Source organism: Anopheles bellator, chromosome 2 (genome assembly GCF_943735745.2).
Source record: "Anopheles bellator chromosome 2, idAnoBellAS_SP24_06.2, whole genome shotgun sequence".
NCBI lineage: Eukaryota > Metazoa > Arthropoda > Insecta > Diptera > Culicidae > Anopheles > Anopheles bellator.
In genome coordinates, this window is record NC_071286.1 from 30,551,116 (window position 1) to 30,568,194 (window position 17,079).

Consider the following 17,079-nt stretch of genomic DNA (forward strand, 5'->3'; position numbering starts at 1 on the left):
TCAAAAGTAGTTTTCTTTCCCCCAATGCAGATTGTAGGGTGCCCCTTAGTTATCAGACAACTGATAATATCGTGCAATCGATCCACACTAAATCGCAACCCGAGATTGCTCAACAGGAGAGCCGTCCGTCTTTCGAGGCCATGGCGGCGCGTCGTTTTACGAAGGGTCCTACTGCACCGGGCACTTTTGTTTGCTTGGCTGTTTTTATGCTTACTCGTTTTTTGTTGTTGCTTGTGTCCCTATGACGACTTTCGAACCGTGAAGGAACGCGTACGCAAAGGGGGGACTTTTGCGGCGATAAACCTGGGCGAACACATGCAGGGGAGCCACGCCACAGGAAAAAAAACCCGAGAACCTACGGGTGGCCACAGTAAAACGAACCCCCAAATTCCCTGTTGGCGCTTTCGGTCGCAGCAGCATAAGCTTCAACTTCAAGTTAGTTAGCACGCTCAAAAGTTGCTCCGAAACTAGTTCGCGCGGTCGGTGGTGTCCCGAAACGGAAAAAGGCACGGCTGCCACGTTCTCGGCCAGTGGTGGGAGTTGGAATTGCGCGCTTCAAACGTTGATGTGTGTCAATAGCGCACGAGCCCCCCTTTTATTGCGCGCCACAATTCGGTTTAGTTGTTTGTTAAATCTAAAATAATTCGTAATCAATTATTGTGTTATTCGATCATTTGGTACTCACCGTTTTTAGATCCTATTTGAAGCGATTCCGGGAACGAACGAATATGGCAAATAAACACACGACGAACAAAGAAGGCAGCTTTTAACACACAAATACAATTTCACAAACACTTCTTAGGGGCTGCATAAAAACGGGTGAAAAGAAACATTAACATTTAACTCCTTTTCTCAAACTTTTTGCCCCCAAAAGGCATCACTTCCTTCGACGGCACCGGAAATGCACTGAAAAAAGGTGCACATTCGACGTGCCTTACACATCCGGCTTTCTCACTCACTCACTTGGGACCCCGCACCGACAACGGCACACGGTTGCGCCAAACCCCTATCGCTCTATAACAAAAAAAAGCCACCGACGGCGGCAACGACATCATCAACCGACAACATGAGGTGTGGACACTTGTCAAGCGACGCTCGAAACATAACAAAACACATCGCAACCGTAAACAGCGGGGCCGCACGCACAACACGATGTTTTACAACATATCCGGGAGGGTGGTCAAGGGGGGCCACTGGTCGCAGCAACCCGTGCCCTTTTTCGGGGTGCGCTAGGGTTGCCTTCGGCGCGATCTGCTGTATGTGATGATTTGTTTGGATTCGATCCCGACCGATCGGTGGCCACCGGATCAGCAGGAGCAGGTTGTTGCTATTGGGGACTTCGGTTCCGGAACCGGCACATTGATGACGAAAGCACAAGCAATGGAACCGAGTGAGCCACGAATTGGCGAGGGTCGAACACCGGTCAAGGATGCGAAACAATGAACAAAATAAGGATTTCACTTTTGGCCACCTGACGACGCCACCGTCGGACGGCTGTGTTTGCCTGGCCAAATTACCTACCCAAAAGCACAATGGACACTTCGAATCATCGCCCTGTTTTCCGCACGTAACGGAACACTCGCGGAATTCCCTCGACCGTTGGGACACGAAATGCACGGTGCACGCGAAACAATACGACCGCCACCGGCAAAAGTTAATTTTTTTTAAATTTTTTTCCGCCAACTGACTTTCTGACCGCCTGAAGGTGTTCAAACCTCTGACTACCTGGCGTTCCAGGGCTCTGTTTTTTGCCTTCCCGGTCTCTTTTCTCTCTGTGTTTCTCTACTCTCGCTCATCGTTTCTCTATTTTCTCTCGTTTCTCTCTGGTTTTCGACCCGTAAGAAAGAGATAGCTGACGCTAGAGAGAGAAAACAGATTTCTGTTGTTTGTATTGATGACAAGTTTCGTATGGATAAAAAGAAGAGTATGAAAACTGCCGGTGCGTTCGTGTGTGTACGTGCGATGGTGTTTAAATTGGATTGTTCCATAAGTTCTGCGGTTCGATAAAAGAAGGAACATTTAGAAAATGGCAAACATTTATGGAATTCATAAATTGGCAAAAGTTCGATTTTTTTTTAACTCTGAATTTCTGAGGCTTTGTGTATCAATGTAACTTACTTTGGAACCTGATGTTCAATTCTCCGTTCGCTGTAGTTCGCTCTCTCTTGCTCTTGCTCGCTGTTTGCAGCAAATTCCGAAGAACACGATAACATCGCCACGAAAAAACACGATTCAAGTTTAAACAGCAAATAACATCGCCGTGGGGAATTGTGGGAAATTCGCGCGAATTCCGTGTTGTCCGATAAAAAAAAAATCCGTTATGTGCAACATAATCACTAAAGATCACTTTAAGCCGCCTGCGATTGCTACTCCGCCGGTGACTTTGATTTCCGTTCGATTACGAAATAAGATTACGAAGCATGGCCCACTTAGAATCGGGAACAATTGTATGTTTTCTAACAGCGGCTCTGGTGGTCGGATTTCAAATGTGTTGATAATCATATCTTTAGTAAACATTCGACTTTCAGTGCTAAAAGTTTCATCTTGGTACGCGGAGTTTAGAGAAAGTTATGCTTAATGGAACTCAAAAGGAGAAAAAAATTTCTGGACGCTCACGTCGAGAACACCACGTGGTCTGTTTTAAAAATCTCAAAACACAAAAATTCGCAAAATCAACTTTATGTGTTGTGCTTTCTGGTTTCTGGGAAACCAATACCGTAGATCGAAAGATTCAGAGCAGACGACGTAGTGGAACATACAATCGGCAGCTGAATTGAAAGGTTGTGAGATCAATCGAGGCAAATCCTGGACTTTCGGTTCGGGATATTGCAAAAAAATATGGTGCCAGCAGAAGAAGCTACTGTTTTTTTCTTGAATGTAAGCATCCAAGCGGGACACTTAAGCAAAGTCTACAAGTCGCTAGTGCTAGTCGTTTAAGCACGCGCTAGAAAGTTGTACGAGAAGGTTCTGACGAGGTACAAAGGATGCATGCTTTTGGACGACGAAACGAAATAAATTTGCAAGGAAACTGATGATTTGGCAAGGAATTTGCACCTGTGGACGGAAACCAAGGTTTTCATCACGACGATGAACTCAACTCTAAACAAGAAAGAGTGCCTCAAAGCGAGTTCTACCATTGATTAAGTCACACAAAGGTCCTGTTAAGTTTTGGCCTGATTTGGATAGCTACTACAGAAGGGATGTTTCTACTACAGAAGGGATGGGGCTACTACAGAAGAGATTCCGATTTTATATTTTATTTATTTTATTTTTATTTTATTTTTTTATGCTTACTCTCGCATTTGTTCGTATTCTCTTTTTCACTCTGGTGACATTCTCTCACGTCGTGCCATCTTTTTCGTGCACGAGCATTGCACTCTGACTGACAGCATGCCGCTATGCTGTCAGCCGCGAAGTTCAAGGCTGCCAGCATGCAAAGCTCCGAAAGCACAGCGTAACGCGTAACTGAGAGTCCAGACGAAGCGCAAATCGGACCGCAAAATCGTCATTTCGTTTGCGCTTCGTGTGGCCGCAAAAATATAAAAACGAAATGTGAAACGTGTTTACATTCGTCTTTTAGTCCGAGAAAACCGAAATAGAAGAGAAATAAATTGATTTTTGAATATTTTTATCTGTTTTTAGATTTTGTTGCTATACCAGCAAATACGAACTTATAGTATCCTCTGCTTCTAAACAAAGCGTTTGTTAACGGGTTTTGCGGTAGGATTTGCGGTCGGCCGACACATAAACGTTTTGACAGAAGCGCAGCAATTTGGCATTAATCTGAAATGCCAAAAACGTTACATTACGCTTCGTCTGGCCCTGCAGTAACGGTTCCCGTCCGTGTCTTAACGGTTACCTACTTTCAGGGGCAAACTGATGCGTGAAATACGAGCGACGGTTGAAAAGAAACGGCTTGAGTGGGTAGAGATGTTGTTATGTTTGCAAGTGGGTTTATTTATTCCTCAATCATTGGCGGAAATTACAGTTTCCAACAACTATATCGTAAGCTCTAAATCGTACTTCACTAAAGGCATAAGCCGCTCGTAGCTCTATCCTGCATCAATTTAATCAATCGCATCGACATTGCTGCGTAATTAACTATCTGTCCTTAACAGTGGCGCTTAACAGAGGTAATCTTTAACCTAATCAACGGTGGTGCAGCTGACGGCACGCTGCTCACTCTCAATTTCGCCAGCTGGCGCGCCCTTAGCGCCCCCCGAGCTTTTTTTTCTGTGTTCCTCGTTGATCTCAATCTCTAGCCCTAGCAGTGTGTCCTTCCGTTCGCGACACGGCTTTGAATGATGCTCATTTTGCTTCCTCCTACCCGTGTCCTCGCCGTGTCTCGTGTCGTTTCTGTGCTCCTTCTCGGTCAAAAAATGAGATCAAAATTCTACATCACAGCCCTCGTAACGCCAAAAGCACGAGATACGAACAGGAGTAAATGATACGCTAAGGAGCAGGGCTCGACTGCACGAACTGACGTTACAAAACTAAGTAGAACTTTCCGCTGACACTACCGCCGATACACCGCTTCGCGCTTGCCCTCGCGTTTTATGCAAGATTTTTAAATATTTAGATAATCACCGCAAGCGCACTGTTCGAAACAGGGGCGGCTCCAGCTCAGCTATGCCATTCCGCTCTCCCAGTTAGTCCCGTCCGGTTCTCGAATGTCCGGATGTTCAAGAAAAACGGGCATGGACCACGCAGGGGGCATAGCGTCGAGGATTGCTCCCGCGTTTCCCAGTGCCCCGGTGTAATGAGATCAACCTGTGTTTCGCTGATTTTTCCTATCGTTCTGTTTTCGATTCACCTTCACAACCCGGCCTGCCCTCTGCCCACCGGCCCGCTGCCAGCCGAGAGGGGTTGGTTGAAGGCACATTTGTGTATGTGTGTGTGTGAGTGTGTGCCAATAGAAAGGACACAGAAGCGTGCAAGCGGGACCAAGCATCGGAAGAAGTGCGTCGAAAACGGAACACAAGAAAGGGGTTGGTTTTTATTACAAACAAGTGAAGGGAGTGTAAAAATAAAGCGGCAAAAAATAGAGAAAACAAATACAGCAAACAATGGCGAAACAAACACAAAAAAGGTATAAAATCTTTGGGCACCTAACACAGTGAGAATTTCTCTTCGTGGATATTTGGAATCGTTTGCCTGTTACGTGCTTTCCGCGGTGCTTCCGCACAGTCGCCGGTCGTCGTGCGCCAGCTCACAGCTTTCGGGGCTCAAGAGGTGTGTGTTGCTTACTGCCTAGGGACAGCCTTTCTTCACTTCGAAGGCACTTCCGTTTGCGCCAAATTCAACTAACAACTCGTTGCTGCTGTTTTTTCTTCCCTTTTTTCGATTTCGATTTAATTGCTCTACTTTACTACTCCTCTCCGTTGGCACACGCGTGTTTAGCATAACTACCGTGCGCAAATGCTTCGTTATTTTAGATTTAAAAAACTGGTTAAAATTAATCGGTTCTCCGTCACTTATTGGCTACTATTTAGCTATTTAGTGCTAACATATTTACACCATAGAACAACATGGTGAATGGATATCGCTATCGCTCTCGCCCTCTCTCTCTCTCTCTCTGTAAGGTGTTTTTTTCACCCGACGGCTATTTTCTAGAGTTGTCTAAAACTATCTCGTCCCCACGCACGCTATTGCTGCCGTCGTGTGATATGTTTTGGTTACACTGCACTACACTGCACCAAACTGCATCCGCACTTCGGTGCAAGGTTCTGCCTCCGCTCGAACACTGTTCCGCACCGATGCTCTGAGATGGTACGCCGAGATCAACGTTCTTTTGTGCCCACTGTCGGAGCGCCACCGCGCACTATAATCTGAGTAATGATGTCTGAACACCGTCACCAGGCAATGTTGGAACCGCAGCTGGGAGTACCGCAGCTGGGAGTGAAACGAACACTATAAAATGCTGCAAGCATAAACTATAACCCATAAACGACCTTCGGCGACAGATCGAACCGGTTTCCAGCACGATAAGTGAGCTTCATCTTACGCCTACAAATGAGATACGTCTGAAATGCTGATAGAATGATGCAAATTAGAAACAAAAAGGCTGATCCGTAACTGCAGACTGTGAGGCTCTGCACACACAAAGGAGATCCGACGGTGAGACTAATCCAGATCGAACCTGAAGGCTTCGCGTGGATCTGGCATGAAATCTTTTCGCACTACCGTAATACTGTTTCCGCATTCGAAATCTTTAAGTAAGCTCCCGATCTACACTCGCTCTATCGAGAGGGTCATCAGAGGGCTCAAAAACCATCACCTTAAAAAGACGCTGCCACCCACAGAGTGGCGGCCCCAAAGTACACGTGTCTTATGCTATGGTAGATGCTCAGCGTAACAATAAAGTCCTACCCCGGGGCGCGGGGCGGGTTAATAATGCTGCTCGATATGTGTTAGTTAAGGCAATTGCGGAGCGCAATCGATTACGTAGTACGGGCTCATTCGCGGACGATTGAAAAACGGCTAAGGCACATTCGGTAAAGTTTTGAATTATTTTCGCCGGAAAAGCAGCAGGAGAAAGGTTCTCCCAAAAAAAGGGAACAACAGTACAGAAACGAGAGCATTATTTGGTTAACGACTCGTAACTCTCGAGCGAATGAGACCAATATGACGCCTAATTTTGCTGTCCCAAACTTGGCTTTCTTCTGCGCCATTTTTTGCACAATTTGACCCTTTTATCACGTTGTTTCGTTCTCGGTCTTCCCGCCCATCAATAGGTTCCTTTCACTAATCTAACGTATTTATAATCCTCCTTACGCGCCGCCAATCGTTGTGCTGGTGTTTCATCATGTCTATTTTGATTTGAATTTCCCGTTTTGGCCCTGTTGGCGGAAGACTGCTTCATTTGTGTTGTGTGATGGCCACAGGACTTGCACTTCCAGTTCCGTTTCGACCGCAAGCCCACCGATGTTCTTCGAACACCGTTTTTCGTGTTGTTTTTTGTGTTTTGATTGAAGACTGAAGGAGGTAACACGGCTGCCGATGCTGCCGTTCGTCCGTCCGAGAGTTGGGTTCGACGGTTTTACCTAGCGGCAAGGTAGCTGCAACCGAGCACGATCAGGGCAGCCGTCACAGCCACTTGCCACATCAGAGGTTTGCCCATAACCTGAAAAAGCAAAAAGATCGAATTGAAAACATCGAAATGAAACGCAGTAATTAATACTAAAATCTTTAAAGCAATATTATTGCGTTGAATGGGGTCCCGACCCGAATGGGGTGTCCACAAACATCCCCCAAGCGACGGTTCTGTCGGCTGTGGTTGGCTTACTTTCCTCATTAACCTCTCGTATTCCTTATCCATGCGGCTGAGAAAAAAAGCCCAACGATCGCTTTCCTAGAAGGTAATCGTTCCAATCGTGGGCTAATGTGGGCCACCGACACGATGCAGGTCACCGGTGCAAACGGTGGCAATCGGTGGCAAGAAAGGATTCACGGCCCGATGCGTCTGCGGTCCGTCTGACCGCAAGCCAAGAATTATCAGTAATTTAGCCTCCTTACCAGCTGCCTGTTTTAATAGGCTGCCACGCGTCGGCACACATGGGCCACGCGTCGATGAGATAACACCGATATCGTGACAGTGGGCATCTAACCTACATACAGCATAAACAGAACGCGGCGCAGGGCCACAACCCGGTGGAGATGAGGCGGACAATTATTAGCCCTGTTCTTATCGGCCATTTCCTGCCCGACCGCAGGAAACGCGCGGCTGGCTTCATGTGCTGCTGGTGGAGCCGTGATTTGATGTACTGTGCGCGAAGGATCTTATTACATGTCGATTCATTTTTTTGCTATTGCATTCGTCGTGCAGCTGTGATTGTGTTTATTCCTTCGCCAACACGTCACCGTCCCGAAGTGGGTCATCATCTATAGCGATGGTGGGACACTAAAAATAGCACCCCAGTCCGCACCCCGGCATCGATTCCGTTCTGCGAGGCAATATGATTTTGTAATACGACACGCTCTCCGTGCGCTCGTCGGGTGCGACCATAATCTAATTGTTGGGTCTTGCTGGGGACACATTCGCATCACGTCCGCCGGTACAGAGCCAATAAAATGTAAAGTGTGCTCACTTCAAAGTGGAAAGGCAGCAAAGGGGAGTAGCCAGCGACCCACCCGACGACGCATTGCAGTTCGGGTCCGTGGGTGTGCTGAATGTTTAATATACTGGGCGGTGCACATTAGCATGGTTATGGGGATCTCTGGTGCATACGATGTTTTCGTACACGTTCTCGCTTGATGTAAAATTGATTGATAGACCAGGCTTTTCCGTAGCCTCGTTTTTGGTTCGCCTGTTCGAGTGTTTCATATTCTTTTTCTAATATCATTTATTTTTATTTCAATCATGTTATCAATTTGGTGTGCCCACAAAAGGTTTCGTTTTTGTTCTTGTTTAATCCAATTTTATTTTTTTGTTTTGATACACTACTGTTTAAAACAAAGTATATGCAACGATTGAATCCCAGCCGTGTAATGGTTTACCTAATGGCTCTATTGTTTTATGACTCCCCACCACATGCACAGCTGCTGAAGGGGAGAAAGCATAAAAAAGTCAAATTCATTAAATAAATACACGCGTACGTGCCCCACCAATCGCTGATGATATTTTGTTTGAAAAATCTCGATTCAAGACAATTTGTGTACACAAATAAACAGTCGATTCATTAAACCGGGGGCCCCCGGGCGCATGGCGTGCGATGGAGGCGCATGGTGCACCCGGTGGCCACCACCCAGAATGACCTCCCGGTGCAGGGGGCCGACCCCAGGGGCCGAACGTTCTCACAGTAAATCGCTCATCGGCCGGCCGTAATTGAGAGGTTTTTCCCGGACCCGGACTTTTCCTCCAATCGGACGCCCACTAAACGGGACCCGTAACCCCCCGTGACCCCAGCACAGCAGCGCACGCTGTCAGCACGTGTCAGTTCGGGGTGTGAACAGGGAGGCCACGGAGGAACCATTCGAAAAGCGCATGTTGCACGTGTGCACTTCACCGCGCACGGCGCGGTCACTGCAATTCTACCGTGTTGCGTGCTGCACACGTGCACGACAAAGACAGAGAGAACGCGTGTCTGTGTGTGGGTGGGATTTGTGTACACAAAACAATAAACACAATCGCCGCGCGGCAGAGTGCAACCAACTAAAGGCGCAAGTGAAGCCGATTTCGAGAGTAAACAACACGCCCGAGTTATGCTCTCCTGCTGCGAAGCTAGGTCACCACCACCGTGTCTTCGTTCGGGGCGACCTCTTGACGATCGCTTCCGCGATGCGCTCCTATGCTTTATGCTCGGACTCGAGTGATACTCGAGTCCGGGTCCCGGCTGGTGTAATGATGGATGACAGCATCGTCTTTCCCCCGCCCGGGGGACGGTGCCATCTTGAAGTGTTCGTTTTCTTTTATTAAAAAAATGGGATCTAATTCGGGCGATTCGTTCCCAATTTTTTTTCGCTCAACGCCTTTGTTCAAAGAATAAGTTATTGCAATTATTTTCGAACGGTTGGCATACAGTTTATAAGAAGTAGTTATTTAACTAATTAAAATTTCGAAAGCAATTTTAAAAATTATCAACTGCCTGTGGTTGACAAATTGGAAAGAAAATCAAAAGGATTATTGGTTCCCCATTGTTGGACCATTTGTTTCCCAGGTATTCGACCCTAGAATCAACCTTAAAATTTATGTATGCCACATTCAATTGAACTTATTGTTTATTCAAAAAAACAAAGGTGCAGCCTTCAATCATGGCCTCCTTCAGAACGCTTTCATCGCATCCTTCAGAAGGTCGTCATGGAAACCGCAAGAAAGCAAAGCCCCAATTCGCAACACGATCTTGACAAATGAAGTGTCAAACGAATGTGTTCGAAGATTGTCTGGCCACTACGAGAGCCGCCCCTGAATAACAATAACCCTCATTTGTCTGTGACGTATACGCCTCCCGCCCCCCTCGATTCGGAACGAGAATAAGTAATTCCGCGGCCACCGAAGAGCGATTGTTTGTTTACGAAAAGCCGCACCCGAGACGCAGGGAGAGAAAGAGTGAGAGAGAGGACAAAAATGAAATCCCAATTCATGGTACAAAATAAAAACAAAAACCAAAAAAGAAGCATAATTCCCGAGCTCGAAATCAAAAGAAAGGTCCCACAAAGGCCCTCCATGCGCACGGTAGCATAGCGTCACCGTGGGCCGCATCAATGGACCAGCAGCAACAGGAGCAGGAGCAGCAGCATCATAACGCGGCACGATGTATGCTGCACGAGACAGCCCGTGGCCCGTGGACCGATCGTCACTCAACCATCGATCGGTGCCGGGGATGGCGGGCGTTGGACCGGCCACGAGGAGCACCATAAACATAAACAAACCGGTGGTGTGGCTCGGGATGTTGTTTACGGTGTGGTTCCGGACGCCGGGGCCCCGCGGCGACTCTACTGGGGCTAATTATAAACGATGGTCCGTTCGTCCGTCCGTCACATGGAACGTAATTGTATCGCGGACGTGGACCGCGGTCCGAGGAGAAATTAGAGAGAATCGCTGCCATGATATGCCTGATGGCGATGGCGGTGTTGATGTTCTGTCCGTGGGGTACACGCACATCAACAGCACGGCACCCTGCCGAAGGAGAGCAAATATCGGAGGCCCGGAGCATCAGCGATCGATACCGATCGGTGCTCATCTCGAAGCAGACGTCCAAAGCCACACACGAGAACCCGAAAATAGTGCCCGACACTTTGTTGGACAATCGCAAGGAAATAAAGTAACTAAGGATGGTTCACTTACCCCCGGTTTCTTCGGCGTACGCGACTTGCGCCGGCGCTGCGGAATCTGGCCCGGGAACTCTTGGAGCATCTCGCGCCGGGCCATGTAGTCCAGGTGTGGCGGAACGCCGGCACCACCGTACAGGGTCGAACCGGCCGGCGCCGAACCGATGATGGCGGTCGCGGCCAGCGATCCACCGATGGCCCCGTCGGTCGACAGCCCACAGTGCGGGCTGCAGCCCGAGGAGGACGACGAGGATCCGCGCGACGACGAGGACTCCGATTCACCGCTCGAGTCACCGTCGTCCTGCCAGTTGAACTGGATCGGCTGATACTGACCGCTACAGTTGCTGGGGAGGAGCAGGGCAGGAAAAGATCATTAACACCTCGCGGGGCTCGCTTCCGAAGCAAACTTACTGATGCGGAGTGCCGGACGAGCACGAAGGGGTGTCGTTGGAGCTGCTGACACCGCTGCTACTGGAATGGCTGCTGGCCGACACCGGGGTCGGCTGGGGATTGGTGGTGGTGGCTGCGGGTGCCGACGTTGGCGGTGGCTGCTGCTGCTGCTGCTGCTGGGCGCTACCGACGCTGACGCTGGCTCCGCCGCCGCCGACGCCACCGGATGTGCCGCTCTGGTGGAAGAACACGCGACCGCCATTACGGCCGCCGGTGGCCGGGCCAGGAGTTCGTGGGAAGAACACCTGCCCACCATGGTAGCCGCCACCGCCACCACCGCCGCCGGCATTCGTGGGGAACGGGCTGCAAGAGGCACTGGGCGGCGACTGGGACAGGGGTGTCTGCGGTCCATCTGTCGGGTTGGGAGCAAAACAGAAAAACGGGTTAGGTTAGGTTAGAGAGAGACATTTCGTGTCAATAGTGATTAAGTTCATATTGTTCCATTCTCCCAAGAATGAACCAGAATCTTAGACGCCAAGTTTGGGGGGCTAGAAAATAGGAGACAGAGAGGCTCGAGATAGAGGACCCTTATCTAGGACCATTCGGTTGACACACAAAAGCGCTATCGACCGAAGCCACAGCCTTGCACTCCACGGAAACGATCCACGAAACCATAATCTACGATGGCTATTCAAAAAGTATCGCGACATTTGTGTTTTTTCAAAAAGTATTTATTCATTCATTAATATCTATTATTTTCCCCTTCAAAGTAATACCCATCAGATATTATACACTTGTGGCAGAGTTTTTGTGGCACTTCAAACATTAGTTTTTGTGACCCTTCGGTGTCCCCCTTTTTTTCAGAACCTCCTTCGGTGCCCTCTTTATCTGCTCAATCGTAGCGTGGCGTCGCCATTTCATGTACCCTTCCGTTTCCCGAACAAGAAAAAATCACAGAGGAGGCAGATCTGGGAACTCATGATGCACCACGCCTCTGCAATCGAAGAAAATTGTGTGCAAAACTGTTTACAAACGAACGAGCTGGGGTCTTCTTCGTTCATATCTTCTCGGCCCCTCTGGGAACATTTTGAACCACCGATAAACGCTGTTTTGGGTCATAATAGCTTCCCCATAAGCCACAGTAAACATTTCGAATGAGTCCACGCCCTTAATTTTGTTTTTCAAACAGAATTTCGTAAAGATCCTTTGCCATGCATCTTTTGGACTAGACAAAAATCGAAGATGAGCGGAAACACGTCCAAACAAAACAGCTGTCAAAAATTTACTGATTACTCAAAATGGCTAAGCTTTACAACGTAAGTAAGTGACGTAAATAGCAACATAGCACCACTAAAAAAACAAAAATCAAATATACATAGCACCCGGAAATTCAAATGCCGCAAAATTTTTTGAACAAACCACGTAGATTCGAGCCCATTTTCGCACCACCCGAGTGCCAGTCGTCCAACACAAGCTTGGACCCTGCTGAACACTGACCCAGCTTATCTGTACCAGCCAGCACACACATGTAGACCCCCGGAAACACATGGACCTTTCGTGCACACAAAGAAGCCCCCGCGATCGGGGCGGCCTTTGTTTCGACCTCCGTACTGATACTGGGCGCCCAGGATATGGCCGCCGTTGGGGCAGCCCTTTTTCCGAAGCACAATTAACATTCCCCCCGGGTGGAGTGACTCAGGCCCCTGGGTAAGATATAGCTCCGGTAAGGGCCTACACTCGGTTCCGCAAAAGCACCGTTAGGTGAGTGGGGCACCGTTAGAAGCTACCAGAAAAGGACTACGCAGAAACGCTTTGCTGGCTCACTGTTGCTACAAAGGACCGATTGCGAGATGGCGTCGGAACTCTAGGCGTTCTATTTAATTACGACGAATGATTCAGTCACATGGTTAATGTAAAACCGAAAGGACCAGACCGTTCCAAGGACCCAAAGAGAAAACCCAACAGAAATTCGCCGGCACAGTTCGGCCGGGCGCTCCCACGGTTCTCACATCCTGTCGGCGCCCATGAAAGGATGCCCAAGAATTTACCGAACAGGACGATCACGATCGGAGGTGACATTCCAGCGGCGGCGACTCCTTTTTTACGGCTACCGGCAGATAATTAAAATTCCCACGTGGCTCTCGCGGGAAGCCGTTTCGCGGAACGGCACGCATCGCAGCGGCCGCCGCTCTCTGATTGCATTTAAATGACCGGGGGGAGGGCTGCAACAAAAAAGGGCAAAACATCTTTTTGCCTTCCACAGGCTCGCGACGGGACGGACGCGACCCATTGATTGACCGTTGATTGACTAATCGGTTCCAGAGTGAGAGAATGGGTGAGAGAGCGAGTGAGCGAGTGAGTGAGCTGGCGTGGTCTGGCCGCAGTACGTGTTACTTCTGCCCTTAACCGGAGCATTGTTTTGACTCGCGGCCGTCACGGTGCCATACTGTCTGTCGCGCTTCGCCGAGCGGCTCACATTTCCGGTCCGGCGTGTCTCTACTACACATCGACGGGCGGTGACACATTCTGTCGACACATCGAAAAGCCACGGAAATGCACCGCGTTTGGGGTCTCGTGGCGACCGGTTCCGATTCCGTAAATTATGTTGACCATCGCCGGTGGCGGAAGTCGTCATCGCCACCACCCGGGGGGTTGGTGCTTAGGTGCCACTTTGCTGGTCTTATCTCGATCATCGGGATCTATTAAAGGCCTTTGCGGGGCTTGACTTTTTCCTTCTCTCATTACCGGGCGAAGCGATGGTTATCGTCGATGTTGACGCGTCATGGACGCGTGCCACCGTTTGAGCAGCACTTTAACCCCAGCGCAGCGCGCAAAGTGGAACAAATTGCTGGCCAATTTGTAGGGGGATCGGTCCAAAGTTCCCACACTCGCTAACGATCTGGGTGTCGGCTTATCGGTGTGAAGTGAGGGAAATCACGGACCCCAAACAAATGAATACGACCAGAAATGAAAAATAGTTCAAATGGATGTTCTTAGGGGCTTGATACCTTAAAGTGAAACAAACAAAATTAAATTATAGCATGGCTAATCGGAACGCTTAGCTCGGAGGGATCCGTAAACACTTCCTTCTCGATGAATCAGCGGTCTTAATGAATTTCCATTTACTTAACAGCGATCGAGGCGGCCTCCGAGAGGTCTGAAAAGTGCTGGCCGCCAACAGTTTCAATTGATTTATCGTGTCGATTAACCTAATCCCTGCCGGCGGCGTTCATTTCTTTCCCCTAACCACTACCAATTCCCAACCCGACCTGGATGGGCAATGCTCCAGATTGACGCAGTTTTATTCCATCGCACGCCAGCGTTGACCGCTACGCACCATCCGCGGCCGCAGATCCTGATGGCGGCGGTGGCGGCGGCATCGCGCTCATTTGAATATGAAAAACGATAACCGAGCGAGCGAAGAACCGTGTACGCGATCGTCCACCCGAGGGATTCGGTAGCCGCGCTGCCCCGCGCAGAACTCGTTCTGGGCCTGAGGCTGAGGTTACGGTGGCCAGCGCTGCAGCACCGAGTGTCAATGCACCGTCTGTCCCCCCTCGTGTGGTGTGGTGGGCTCGGATGGAAGGAAGCCAAGAACAAGAACAGACGCCCCGAACGCCGCGGGCCCCGGGAATGAAAATCTGCCCTCCACGCAAACCACGGGTGGATCGGGAGCGGGGAAAACCAGTTCCAGCGCCGTGGCCTACTTATCTTGCGTGACGCCTTCACCGGGGGTAAGAAAACGAATTAAAATGCACACACGTGTATGTGTGCGGGAAGGAACGATCCCCGTTCGGAAAGGAAAAGCTAAGAAGAAAAAAAGCGAGCAAAAGGAAGAAGTTAAGGGGGAACAAGAAATCAAAACAAACACAAAATAAAAGCCACGCGGCCCACGGCAGGGCACCCCCATGGGAGTCCTGTTGGGCTTGGGTCCGGCGAAGATTAGCGTCGGCCAATTCTGCTTGGGACAGTCCCAAAACACTCGCCAAGGGTTTCGAATACGCAAAACGAAGCAGCGCAATAAACTAGAAAGGTGAGTAAATGGGTAAAGTGAACAAGCAAAACCCACGTAAAATCACTTTCAATCAGCAGATTTATACCGAGCGACAAACACGTTTGATTCAAACGACGATCCGTTGCGAGAACGCAGCGCTCGTTAAAAAGCGCGCCAAAACCCGGACCCGGTCCTCCGATTGAGGGACGGCGAAGACGACCAATGACGAAGCAACGAAAGTTGAAAAGTCGTTGTACTCGGCGTCGAAGCGAGAGAAAAAAATGCGGGAAAACCAAAACAGAAAGTAAGAAGCAGGAAAAGGGGGAAAACAAGAAGAGAATCGACGAATCCATTCGCCACCCCGCACGAAGCGCACAATAAAACGCGCGCGCGCGCGAGAAGATGGATGAAGATCCGCAGCTAACTCTTGCGCAGTAGCAGTAAAAGTGGACAGCGAAACGTCGAGAAAAAAGCAGCAAACTTCAGAACCGAAACGTGCCATCGCTTCGGATGCAGGTCTAATGGAGAACCAGTGAGTCTGCGGGGAGCTGGTCCAGGGTCCAACCAAGAACCCGAAATGCGCTGTTTGTTGCTCTACTATTTTCCCCCAGACATTGATCGTCCCCATCCTTGTCGTAAAAACGAGTTGGATCGCGACCCGATCAAGCTCATCGCAGGGCCAATTCGACCGAGTGCGTCGTAAACCGGACGCGAGTTACGCTGACCGCCCGTCGGGGGTTATAAAATAATATTCGAAACATAAAAAAAACACACACAACTTTTAACAAAACGGGAATTTTATAACCCCTTTCCAGGCCGGTCAGCAGGCCAGGTTAACCGCAGGGTGCACCCCCGGGTGACAAATGCACGCGGCTCACGATTTGCGTGGAGCGGCCTCGGTGGATTAGCTTGGCCAGGGCCGGGGCGTGATGATGATGCACCCCAGCAGCAGCAGCAGCAGCACCCTAAAACGGGGCAACACGAGGCCAGCGTCCGAAAAGTGATCGTCTTTCGTGCGATCGAATGACAGGGCCTCTCCACGTTGGGACCATCATCGGACAGCCGGAATATCAGCCGCAGCAGCGGCAACGACGAGAAGTACAGAAGAAAAAAACACACACAACGTGGTAAAAGAAGAACAAAAAAGCAGGAAAGCAAGCGAAAGAAGCGAAAAAACGGGCACTAAAAGGAAGAAACGAAGATCGAACGACACACGGAGAACGGAGCCAGCCCGTGGAAGAAAGCCAACCGAAAGAAGGGGAAAAGAGTGGGAAAGAAGGAAGAAGCGACCAGCGGGCGATAAGGAAGCTGGGAACGACGGAAGAAGACGGCGAAGAAGCAGAAGAACCGAACCGAAGCTCTGATTGTAAACAAAACCTCGGGGACAGAGCCACGGTTGGTTCGCGCGTCGAGCGTGACACTGGCGATGGGCCCAGGCGACACACGACGGCACGCAAAGTGCATCGTCGGAGGAGCAGCAGCACACAGACACACACACATGTGCACACAGGGATCGGTTGGTTGTGATTAAACGGGCGAAAGCAGGCGACCCACACGGCGAAGGAGCGTGAATAATAAATAAATAAAAGCGATAAATAAATAAAAACGGGCACCTTCCATAGAGAGAGGGAGGGAGAGAGGACAGGGACGATCGACGGCGGAGGATGCAAACTAAATAGAAGCTGACCCGGGGCCGGCCCCAGTCCCCTGTGTGAGTGCAACATTATGGGATAAGGTTCCTGCTTAGCGGAGCACAATAGAGGGCACCGTAATAGTGTGCAAGTGCACGCGGGGTATTGTAGAGGTCCGTGGGGAAGCAGCCGAAGACCCGGAGGGGGTGGAAGAAAATGGATTAGAAGAAGAAGGAACGAAGAAACACACTCCCGCGCGGCCCTAATGCACGCCAGCGCGCACTTGTGCACTTGTGG

The 17,079-nt window shown here is 49.7% G+C and overlaps 1 protein-coding gene across 1 annotated transcript in view; it reads right to left on the bottom strand.

The window, feature by feature from the left end:
- Positions 1-7,013: 7,013 nt before the first annotated feature.
- LOC131207358 (trithorax group protein osa) overlaps positions 7,014-17,079 on the bottom strand; it is a 57,085-nt gene continuing 47,019 nt past the window's right edge. Inside the window, exons 3-6 of the mRNA XM_058199969.1 lie at positions 11,381-11,569; positions 11,179-11,290; positions 10,784-11,111; positions 7,014-7,123 (exon numbers count right to left, since the gene is read on the bottom strand). Of these exons, the coding sequence (XP_058055952.1) occupies positions 7,040-7,123; positions 10,784-11,111; positions 11,179-11,290; positions 11,381-11,569 (713 nt within the window). The 3' untranslated portion in view covers positions 7,014-7,039. The remainder of the gene's footprint in view (positions 7,124-10,783; positions 11,112-11,178; positions 11,291-11,380; positions 11,570-17,079) is intronic.